Here is a 12,124-nt window from a genome sequence, read left to right as displayed (position 1 = left end):
CCGCTCTTCGAGACGAAAGAGCAGCGAATAAATTATAATAATGTTACCGGTATTACAGTTATCGTCGGCTATTATTAGTATCAATTTAATAAATATCCGTAACGAAGGTTGCAGAAAATACCGGACGATACTCGGGTTTAAATAGGAAGCGGAGGAAACTACGAGCGAAGGCAGCAAGGCCTGGTGTATAATAATTCCACGATGAAACTGCATGGCAGGAGGCGTGAAAATTTCGTCGAAGCTCTACTGAATGAAGATCATTATATCGTTGATACGAACGGGGTCCATTGAGAAAGGATTTTTACGCGATCGAGACGGTATTAATGATGTAACGCGATCGACGTAGCCGGCTGAAAAAAGATAAACTAATGGCGTACGTGGTACGAGGAAATTGCAGCCACGAGCGACGTGCCCTCTATCCAGCGTAATTTGGCAGCAAATCACTGGAGAAAAGGAAACGGCAATCGTGCCTGCAGGATAAAAAGTATTTCGCGTAACAACATTCCGTTGGACGATAAAAATGCCACTAAGAAACACGTTATTTCCTATCGCGACCTTTCGATATCTTCGACATCGATGATCGCTCGCCACGGCGAAAGAAACGCGAGGAATACGGACTCGGGTGCTCGGCGTGTTGGCAAAAATTTCTACGAGAACTTGGAAACGGTGGATAGTGTCGGACTGGATTAATTAGGTAGACGGAAATCGAGCGTTCGTCGAGTCTCTGGGGAATTGGATCGCGATCTAAGCGGACTTTCGTTCGTCTCGAACACGGTCACGAACGACAGCGGGGGACAAAAAGTTCCTTATACCGAAGGAGGAAGCTTGCAGCTAAGCTAATTGATCAAGAACGAGCGTGCCGTTAATGGCGATCATCACAAGTGTCGGAAGCACATGATTTCGATGCTCGAAACGACTCCGGTGAAGTGAGAGATTTCGATTCGACTGCAACACGTGGTATTATCCGAGAATGGAAATAACTGGTTCGCCGGTGGTACACGTTAATTCGAGTTGCTCGAAGGACGTTGTTCACTCCCGAAGAATTCCGCGGCTTTTTAATCCCCGTGCAGTAGAGATATATCTAAAATAGAGACAAATGCATCGCGCGGATACTTATGCGGAGATATATACATATATATACACGTATAGAGAGAGAGAGAGAGAGAAGGAGCGGTTAACATTTACGTCCAGCGCTAATATTAAATCGAAACATACGTAATAACTATCGCTATTTACCATGACTCAGTCGTTGGAATAAATCGCGTTATCACGACAAACGATAGGTATACAACTAGTTTGCTAAAAACAAAACGTTCGAGCGGCTCTCTCTCTCTCTCTCTCTCTCTCTCTCTCTGTCTCTCTTTCTCCCTATGTCCAATCGTATGACCGACGAACAGGCACCTGGGTCGGTTTTAGACAATTATTAAGGAGAGACGGGTTGAGGACTCGCGTGGATCCTTGGCCCCATACTTATCGGCGAAAAGCTGCGGCACACGGAGAGCCAGTTTATCGCGATGGTCGAAGATAAATTACCCTTACGCTGCCGGAGTAGCGGACATTCCAACGTAGGTTTCAGGATTATTAGACACGTGAAAGCCGGAGGAAAAGGCAACGAACGGAGTGGTCGCAGAAACGGCTAAGCCCGTTCATTTGAATTCGACGCATCTTCGGTTGCACTGGATGCATGCATGCCGCATGCGTGCGTGCCTGCACGCGGCATCATGGCGCATACGAAGCACCGAATTAACATAACGCGCGCGACTCACGAGCGTCAGCCTCGAACTCTCGCGCGGGTCCGACCGACAGCCGTCTATTCGAATGCTACGAATATAGTTGCCCACCTCTGATTGATAGCCGATAGTAAATAGGGAACGGAACGGACGCGGTTATATGCGGGCCGCGCGACGCACGGCATCGAGCTGGTGTGCGTACTCGCCGCACGATATTATCCGACGATGAGCGTCGCCTTGCATTTTCGATCGGTCGATACGAAGATTATATGACTCCTTAGGCGCCACCGACTCGAGGAATCCTTTTGTGCGCGACGCGTTCCGTCGACAAATCAAATTCAGAAATACCCCCGCGGAATATCAAGCGAGCTTTCCAAAGCGAGTTCCAACCGAGCGTATCGACGTACGGCCGATCGAGGAACGCGCACGGGGAAAGGAAAAGTGTCGGGTAATGGGGTCGACAGTGTTTCCAGAAGATTGAAAGCTTCCGGGACTGTGTGTCTGTTCCAACTATAATCGAATCGGTGTTACATCATCGGGCCGGGCATTATTTGCACACGATTATCTCGGAATCGTAGCAGGGGAGCGTGGAGAACAGGAAGGATTAATTGAATTTAAACGTTGCCTAAGGCTTATCCGAATCGCAGAGAATCGAGGCATAGACGCTTGCGACTCGGGACGCGCGGTATGTCTTGCATTTATGATGAAGCGAACGAAGAATTATGACCGTTTGGCGCCACCGATGATAAAAAGAAGAAAAATATTCGTTACGTGTCTGTCTAGTGACGTCTGGGAAATTTAGCCACGCCTGATAGATGTTTTACGACCGATTTTTATATCGTCGGCGAATCTCTGCAATTGTCGCCTTTCTTATCTCGCCTTTTTCCCCTTCCTCCTCTTTTCGCTTTTCAACCTTTTAACGCTAGTTCCAGTCGAAAGCTTCTCTCTCGGGGCTTATCGCGATAGCGCAGCTTCGTGTGAACTTCGGGCAGCTGTAAGGCGCGTTGCATATCATTCCACGTATATTTATCGTACGCATGTGCATCGGACATCGGACGGTCAGGGGTGCACTGCTACCATTGTTGAATTACAACAAGTTCGATAGTACGGGACGCGCGTTCTCAAGCAGTCGCAGTTATATTTGTCTCTCGGGCAACTATTTTTTTCCCTTTTTCATTTTCTCTTTTCTTCCCCCTCTTTTTTATTTCTTTGCCTCGCAATACCCACGACGCGTTCGCGCATCGGGGACGAAGAGGAAGAAAAGGTTTAGAAAAATTAATCTTCCGTTAACCGTTCGAGGTCTGGAGCGTTTGCCCGCGCGTGTGGTCGGGACGCGTAATTCCCGACAGCTCGTGGAGTCGAGTTAAATGCTTCCACGTTTAAACACCGTCTCCGTAACGAGAACCATTTTTGCATATTACGCGTTTATGGTTAACGAGGTCAAGTTCGCGGAGGTGAAACAATGAGACGGATTAATGCGTTTTTCACGTGCACCCGAGAGAAGGGGTATTACGCGACACCGAGAACAGACATTTGGACAGACGTTTCTTGATCCTCGTTTGCTGTTCGACGAAAGTCGTTAAAGTATATCCACTTGGAATCGAACGCTGTCCGATCGCGCGCAACGATAACGAACCATCCGGCGAAAGTACGATCGTTACCTCGCGGCGTAACCGATCTAACGTGATTACTTTGATTAATGTCCCTCCGCGTTTAATTAATAACGGAAGAGTCGAATGACCGGGAAAAAAACGAGCGGGTGAATGAATTATCGTGCACGCTCGGCCGTAAATTAGCGTTCCGCGAATAAAACTTTCTCCTTCCCGTTGACATTCCGCAGATTTATGGAGGTGGAACTTAAGGGGCGGCGATTCCAATTAATCGATGGTTATTTTTCAGTAAATCGACGTTAATTATCCGCTGCTCGCGCCCATCGATGATCCAGCTCGATATTCCTCTTCCCGATCGATCAGCGATTTCGTGCTTGGTCGGATAACGCGGCTCGGCCAGTTTTTCTCTTCTTTCTTTTCTTCTTTCGCGAACGCGTAACCCGATCGAACTTAATTTAAGCATTCGATTCGAGCGATATCAAAGTGGCCGTAAATAACTCGCCGGTCCCCGATTCGGAAGCAGATAGCGGTTGATACGTGGGTGGCTCGCATGGAGCGCGAGGGCGCCAAGAAAAATCTCTCAACTTTTACTCGCGGCTGCGTGCACCGCGTGCCCGTTGCAAACCTATGCACACGTAATAATATCCGAAGCTGTACGCGACAACCGACACTTCCGTGTACGCTCTCTGTCCGCTCTGTGGATCTTTGCATACGAAACGCGAGATAGCCGCGAGATCCGAGTTTCAAACCGAACGCGTCCGGAACCTTGTTCTCCTTGGAAATTTTCCCATTTTTCGCCCCCGTTGTCCCCCGGTCGAAAACGAATATCCCTCGGGAACACCTCCCCGTACGTTTCCTTCGTTCTCGCGCGCTTTGCCCAATCGAAACCGGACCAACGATGCACCCGCGCTCGCGAAATCGTTTCGACAAGCAAACACGGTGCAACGAGTCGATGGATACGCGCGCGCGGGTGTATGCTCGCAAAGGTGTGCGCACACGGCGTATTTACGTACACGTGGACGTGCATAAGACAAAGAGGCATAAACTCGTCACGCACGCATGCACATTTGTGTGGCCGACAGGCGCCACCGTGCCGGTTCTGTGTTCGCCTGTGTGTAGACGACTGCACGTAACACCAGCTGCTACTCGGCCGAGTGTGAACACGTGAAACACCGGCTGTACCCGCGTGTGCGTGCATGCGTTACGTTTGTCGGTGGCGCGCGCGGATGAGCTCGCATTTTTCGACGCGGTTCTTCCGTTCGAGACAGGACTTTCGTGTCGCTACTCGACTTTTGCCGGACGACCCATTTTTTTCTTAGACGTGGCGCCAAGCAGCGTGACTCGGCTCGACCGCGATCGCGCGAATCGCTTTTTCTAGATCGATGTCGGGCCCAAGGAAGCAGCGCCGTGCGCGCTTCTTTCCGTCCTTCTTTCATCCACGCGGGGACACGCGCGCGGAGGAATGGACGCGGTCATCGCGTCGCGAAATCGGCATTCGAATCGAGCGATTCTCCTCGAATTCTTTCGCAGCGCGCGCTCGCTCGCCAATGTTCCGATAACGTTTATAAAACTGACAATTGTGCGTCTGGGATTCGAAACGAATGAGTCATATCGTAAAATCGACCTCGCTGGTCTATAAATATGCAACCGGCTGCACGAACCGAACCGAGAATTATCGCAATTCCGTAACTTGTTTGTATCGCGTAGATAAGAGGCTGGAACCTCAGCGATTTACGTAATTTTTAATGAACCTTTGAAAATACAATGTTTCTGCGCACGACTCGTCGGGTGTACGATTAAAACCGACACGCATTGTCGTTTTGATCGATCGGAGGCCTCGTGTGTTCCCTGATACACCGCGCCAGCCAATCGGAGTTAATGATTCCGGGAAACGCGAGGAACTTTCTAATCTGCGTGCACTATAAATATAAAATTCTGCCCGATCGTTCTTCCCCGAAGCAAGAAGATTGACGGGGCTCGCAGATAAACGGTCGGATTCGTCGGATGCATTAGATTAACGGCTTCTTCGCGATTGTCGAGCGTCCAGGGAACAGGCAGAAGCGAAAGAGAGATGGGGAGAGAGAGAAAGAGAGAGAGCGAGGAAGGCATTTTTCCCGGGACGAAGAATGCGCGATGTGCCGCGTGTCTGAGAAACTATAACGTCGGTGAAGTGGTTCCGTGAACCGAATCCCATCTCTGTGTACGTAGGATTCGTGCAGGCCGCATAAACCGAGCTGTACGTAATACGCGAGTGAGAAATTTCAACGGAATAAAGATCCGATGGATTTCTCGAACGCGAGTATCGAGAATAACGCGAGGAAAATCAATGAAGCCGGAGTTAGGTAACGCGTCGAACAACACCGCATAATCTGCATAAGCTGTGATTTATTGTATCGCTTTGTTACGCAAGGAGAGGCTCTTCTCTATTCGTTATCTGCGAGATTAATGAAAAATCGGCTCGCTATGTGCGAACCACCTAGGAACACAGGGCCGATCCGAAGCTCTCTCTGCCTTAACCTTTCTCGTTACTCGGTCCGTGGCAAAGGCGACGACGATTCGATGGACGAATGGTTGACGCGTGCGTGCGTGCGTGCGTTTCTCGACACGTTGTTCGCGATGCGCGTGCAATTGACGATGCACGGATGGAGATTCGCGGTGTACTTGCGTAAACGAGGACCGCGCAGACAAGCGTGTCGGAAGGTAGCTATCGTGCACATAGGCATTATATTATGTACTCTGCTATCCGCGCGCCTAGCTGGCGCCCGACACATACTTTATCGTCTTTCTAAACTCGGTATCGTGCGAACGGTAAAATTTAAATATTTATTATTTCGCAACCTCGCCGCGTTTGACCGGAATTCGTATGGCTCGGCCGCGTATGTTCCGGCTAATCCCGCAGGATATATATCCTAGATGGCGCCGGTCGGCCATGTAAATCTATCGATCGATCGTGAATCATTCGAACTGGGCCAACGTTTCCAACCGTGTTTCATCCACCCCTTTTCCACTTTTCCCTTCTTTTCCCTTGTCACCGCTCGCTCACAACGCGGTTCGCCGCCATCATTCGCCGTCGTACTCGATCCTCGATTTCCGTCGCGACTTCCTTCATTCCTCAGCGCCCGTATATCCGCAGCTCTTGCTTTACCTGTTTTCGATGAAACAAGACCGCCCAGTCTGTGTCACAGAGGAAAGGATACTCCCGGCCGGTACTTTCCTTTTTTTTCTCCCCGTCGAATACTCACGTGCATCGATAAAACGTTGAAATTGCACGCGTCCTTAATTGCTCCGCGCTGCCTGCCCGGTACAAAAAACATCCCGCGAGTTTAAAACATGCCGGTGCAAGACTTTTTCCCTTTCGTTCCGGAGAAGGTACAATTTTGCAATTACCGTGGCTGCACCGTGTGACGTAGGCACACCGCGTCTGCATCTGCTTCCCCCTTATCACGCGTTTCTTTTTTACGTGGTCGGGACACTTGCTCCAACCATCTCCCAGCCATGCACCCGATTCTCTTATTTCCCTGCTCGCGTTTCGCTCGCGACCAAAGCCTTCGAGGTATATCGCCGCACCACGGATTACGAATCTCGATCGCGTTCGATCGATCCTCTGCCTTTCGTCGCATCCTCCTCTTGCGCCCAACGTGCGAATCTACGCCTCGAGTGCGCGCGAAATTTTCAACACACGCCAAGGGAGAGCGTTCTACGAAACGCGGAACGCGATGAAACATGCAGAAAAGACCGAGCCAATTAATGTACTTCACCGACTTCAGTGGTCTTAATTTAGAGAGCGGCGTTTCCCGACTTTTATTACCCCGGCGTCAAAGTCGAGTGGCAGCGGTCGAAAAGTTTTCGGCAGCGTGTACACGCACGATCGTTTGAAAGAAAACGAAAACGTGTCACGCGTAAACGACGAATATTAGAACGGGTACGGGTTCTCGCCAGTTTCTACGAGGCATTTCTATTCCCATTTTAATCGATTCGCAACGATTCGTATCGAGCCACGGTTTAAGCTCCGCGAGTCTATGTGCCTCTTGCATACGGCGCCTTTAATCGTCGCACCGGTATCGATACGAATCGCGGGCATTAATTACGAATAAAATACGCGATGCCCTCGACCGAAGAAAATCGTATTCGAAACGAGTGATTTTCTTGCAGGGAGAACGCGTTCGAACGACGAAGGCCACGCTTAACGATAAACTTTAACCGTAAGACAATGCAACGACACGCATTGGAACGGGACCGCGACACTCGTGGCTAAAATTCGACACGTCCGACAATGGAACGTCGATTCCGCTATTCTCGTCGATTTCGTCCCCGTATCTGGCGCCACCCACGTGTACTCGTTCACGCGGTCTCGAGCCGCGCCACGGCCCGTTTCTCCCGACTTTCCCATGAAATCATGCACTCGAAATGTAACGTTACCGTTGTCATCGGGTTTTCCCTCGTTATCTGCGAGCACCTCGTAGTCCCCCGAATCGAGATCCACGGAAGCACCAGCGACCACAGTTAGACTCGACACCATCGTCGCGAAAGTCAACAAGTCCCGCGACAACATTTTACTTCGGGCTTATAACATGCACTCGATGTATCCCGATACTCGAAACGATCGTCGATCGCGCGTCGATTCCCGATCAGCCTTGACTTCCGACTACGTCGATCACCGATGAAACGATCAACGGGAACCACGATCAAGCCCCATCGAATCGTCCTCGATCAAAATTCCTCGCGGTCACGATCGATCGATCTTCCGTGCGATCGTCGGAAAATTCATAACGCGCGACGCACGAAGGAACAGTTTTACGATGCAGACGCGAAAGATGCGCGAGAGTTCCACCGGCGCCTGATCCCGACGATGGTCGACGCTTGACTGACTGACTCACTCCGGTCTCGAAAAGCAAACGCCGTGCAGCCGGACGACTCCGCCGCGGCTGGCGCGCACCAGGGGCACCCGGCGAAGAACACTCGCCAGATAGTTTTTAAACGAGTCCCGCCTCCGGCTGCGATAGTGTGCCCCTTGTCGGTGAACCACGCACCGTGAACGCGTACAATACGCACGTTCAACGGCTGTCGTTCATCCGTGCATCTGTATAGCTTGCACGATTCCACGCTATTTTCACAGCCAACACTCGAAACCGTTTAATCGCTCGATCGTCGGGGGGCATTCGTAGACCGTTTACTGGAATTTTTCTTCCGTCTCGATTCCCTCGAATCTCGTAGCGAAACTCCGTTTCCATTGCACGGATCGTCGGTTAATCGCACCGGGGCGAGACGATTCGAAAGTAGGAGTCGATTTCTAGTCTATAGGATTCGAGGGTACCTGCGGTTTGGCTTAGGTAACGACGATTCGACGACGGGTTTAGGCCGATCGAGAGCGCGCACATGGCCTCTGCCACTTACGTTAATGGCAGCCACTGTACCAGAACGTAGTATGCGGGCAGGCCGGTGGAGTCGTGTGTTGGTAAAAGGTTGAGTAGTGCGGATCGACGCCGGGAAATGGGCGGTCGGTGAGGGAAACGAGGGACAGGGAGAAGGGAGACAGTGGCGCCTGAGCCCCGAGGCAGAGACGCCACGTTTCCCTCGTGTGGGTGAGTGTCTGTGGGAGTCACGATGCGCGTACACACGGTGTCGCGACGTCGCTCGAGCGCTCGCGCGCGCACACGCGGTTCGCGCGTCCTCGGCAAGAGGAACGATGAAAAGAGCAGCAGCTTACTTCTGCTGTAGATCGTCAGCCGACCTCCTGACAGCCGGTCTCCTTTTTAGCTTTCCTCGTGCGCTATGTCCTCTTCGGCCACTTCTTTTCCTTCTTTGCGGACAAAAGTGCCCGACTGCCGCGCTTACGCGGCCTTTTAAACGCGCCGATGTCGCGCATCCGATCTTTCCATCCGATCGCGCGAGTTTATAGCTAGTCGAAGATGGGTTTACGACGAATCGAGCAAACGCGTGCGTATTCCGTCGATTTCTACGTCGGATTCACGACACCTGGCTAAACGATCGCGTCGAATAACGGGGCTGATAAACGGAATGAGTTAATCGTCCTCTGTACCCGATAATCGGTCTCCCTTTCAGCGCGCGTTACGCTCTGGACAGGTAGAGATCGTCACCCGAGACGATCGGTTGCGATCTCGCGAATAGAACAGCGTGTTGAGTTTGTTCGGTCAATTCGTTGCTTTTTAAGCGATTTCCTCGAAATCGGCCGGTAGTATTACGCTCACGGACAGAGCACGGCGTAATCTTTCTAATCTTTCCTCGCCGGTTTCGATCTTCTTCTTTCGCTGACTTTTCGTTCGTCGACGGTCTATTCGGTATGCACGTTACGTCGTGCTTTATTCCCTGTGGCTCCGTTTCCTTTTTTCCTTCTTTTTCTTTCTTATCTCGAATCCGCTCGGGCCTCTGCTGAATCGGAAACGTAATTTTACGTCATTAACGCGGTTTCCTTTACAGGAACTAGCGCCGCTGGTTCGATACTTTGAATAGTATAACCACCGCGAAGTCGGCGGTACGCCGCTTATTTTTAGCCAGGCATTAGCCAATTAACTATTAACTCGTTGGCGCCACGGCGCTGCTCCTATTTTTGCTTATTTCTTACACGAGTAATGCATCGCTGCCCTCGTCCGAATCGTCGGTATGCTCGCCGAGGATAATCCGATCCAAAGAGTGACGTGCGCGATGCTAAGTGCCGTCTCTCCGTGCGTATTGCCAAATGAAATATAGCTTCTGGCACGATCGTCTCGCCGATACTATTCTCAAGCGCGTTTCATCGAATCTTCATCCGCGAAAGGGGAATCGAAGCTCGGCTTACTCATCCACGTTCGTCGCGAATCCGAAGCGTTGCAGCGCGGTTAAGCGGTAGATAAGAGCCAAGACAAAGGCACGTTCGACGAGAAATAGCCTGCGGTTCGTTGACACTAGTCGTGGTGCAAGTGCGATCGAAAGAAAGAACTACGATCGCTTATTAATTACGCGATGGTGGCGTTCGCGCGGGAGAGCAAAGTTGAACCGAAGTGGTTTCGCAAACAGGAGGGAATCGACCTACGCTCGGGCAAAATGTTGTCAGGAAGGAAGAGAGGAGCGAGATGAAAGAAACGTCTCGTTAGCGGCTCGTGCGGATGAACCAGTTAGACAAGCGGAAGATATTCGTCCGAGATATTTGGTCCTACGAAGATGCCCGTGGGACGGATTACTACCTCAGGAATCGAGTCCATATGTTTAGCGGAGTGATTGATTTTCGTCGGGCGCAACGAATGCGGTGGTCAAGGAGGTCGAGTTAGATCCAGAGTTGGATCCGACGAGCACCTGGTCGTGGCTGGCCAGGTAGTTCTCAGGGATAGCCTAATGAAACGCGTTATCGTTCGTCATGGTTCCAGCCGACAGGGCTAACGCTGTCGGTCATCGCATGATCGAAGACGCTGAGAAAAGCTTTCGGTCGCGATAACGCGTGGTCGATGGAGAAACGATTTAACGCTGCAAACGATCCATTGTCTTGCTACCTTTTAATTCCTCGTGTTCCAATCTTTACGTACACGTTGATTAATTTTCCAGATTCGTACACGCACCGAGTCGTAGGAGAATGCGAAACGCATGTAAATCGGGATTCGTCTGATCCGCGTTTCCTACGCGACACTGCGAGAGAAATCGCGTAAACACGATCGTAACGAAATCGTAGATCCTGTAAAACGGGAATGCAGTTTTGTCGTGTACGAGTAATACTTTATCTTATCGCGCACGACGTGCACGTCGATTTCGACGGTTGTTGGCCGATGTTAAATTTACTTCGTAATCGCTGTCGCGTGTTTACACGCGTATACGCGTTCAACGAGCACCAAAATGTTCCGACCCGATTTTCTTTCGGTCCTTACACGATCATTTGCTTTCTTCTGCCCGCTACACGCGCGTCCTAAGGATGACTAATTACGTGAAAACAATCGAAGCACCTGGTTCTAGACCCGTGTGACCGGGAGGACGGAATTCGAATAACAGGCACAGCTCGACGTTAGTCATACCGCTGGAAAGAAACGATTTCAGCGCGTTGTTTGCCCAAAACTGTCCCTCGTCGAGCTTCGTCATGCATTCGATGACTCTTCGAACCACAGGATATCCTACGTTTCCTCGCATCCATTCGGCGCCGCACGATCCATCACCCTGAACAAACACGAACGAATATTCGATTGAAGGGGAGACAATGGAGAGTGGTTGCACAAATAATTCGATTCACGAGGAAAAGTGGCAAATGTAAAGCTAGATACTAGCCGATGGTAACAGCTTTAAAGACGAATTTTGATTCGAACCGTGGATCGATATCGCGATAAAATTATTCGCGTCTGCTATTGTCGATAATCTCGCGTGGCTACCGCGACAAGCGAGGCTCGAACGCCGTTCGATATTATCCATGACAAAAATCTGTTCGACACAGACTCGTTTGGCCTGTCGGCGGCGGTTATCTCCTGCACAGCCGGCTTCTATTTATATTTTGTGTTCGTTAGTCGATCAGGGGCATACGATTAAGGCAGAAAGTATCCGTGTCCGTGAGCGCGTACGAGCACACGTTTCAACCGATTTAACTCCGACTCCGTACACCGTGTAATTTCTCTTTGCACGATGAAACCGCTGATGTATCGCGGATAAGATTCGACGCGGCTATTCGCGCGACGAAAACTTATTAATCGAGAGCTTACCTGATTTATTCGATCCGACAACGAGAGATGGTTAGAAATCCTTGAAAAGCATCGATCTCTAGCGGGGAGTACGAGCGTGGCAGCCACGGTTATTCTACGCTGCCGACCGTGTAGG

General features: G+C 50.7%; 2 protein-coding genes across 2 annotated transcripts in view; both read right to left on the bottom strand.

Annotated features, from left to right (window-relative positions):
* The window catches only part of LOC108555604 (BMP and activin membrane-bound inhibitor homolog), a 22,204-nt gene extending 14,049 nt beyond the window's left edge, over positions 1-8,155 (bottom strand). Inside the window, exon 1 of the mRNA XM_017911371.1 lies at positions 7,760-8,155. Within this exon, the coding sequence (XP_017766860.1) occupies positions 7,760-7,892 (133 nt within the window). The 5' untranslated portion in view covers positions 7,893-8,155. The remainder of the gene's footprint in view (positions 1-7,759) is intronic.
* A 3,860-nt stretch (positions 8,156-12,015) lies between these two features.
* LOC108555605 (uncharacterized) overlaps positions 12,016-12,124 on the bottom strand; it is a 5,048-nt gene continuing 4,939 nt past the window's right edge. Inside the window, exon 6 of the mRNA XM_017911372.1 lies at positions 12,016-12,124. Coding sequence (XP_017766861.1) covers positions 12,099-12,124 — 26 coding nt within the window. The 3' untranslated portion in view covers positions 12,016-12,098.

Source organism: Eufriesea mexicana, unplaced genomic scaffold, assembly GCF_001483705.2.
Source record: "Eufriesea mexicana isolate 0111107269 unplaced genomic scaffold, ASM148370v2 scaffold124, whole genome shotgun sequence".
In the NCBI taxonomy this organism is placed as follows: Eukaryota; Metazoa; Arthropoda; class Insecta; order Hymenoptera; family Apidae; genus Eufriesea; species Eufriesea mexicana.
This window is presented reverse-complemented; position numbering and strand designations above follow the sequence as displayed.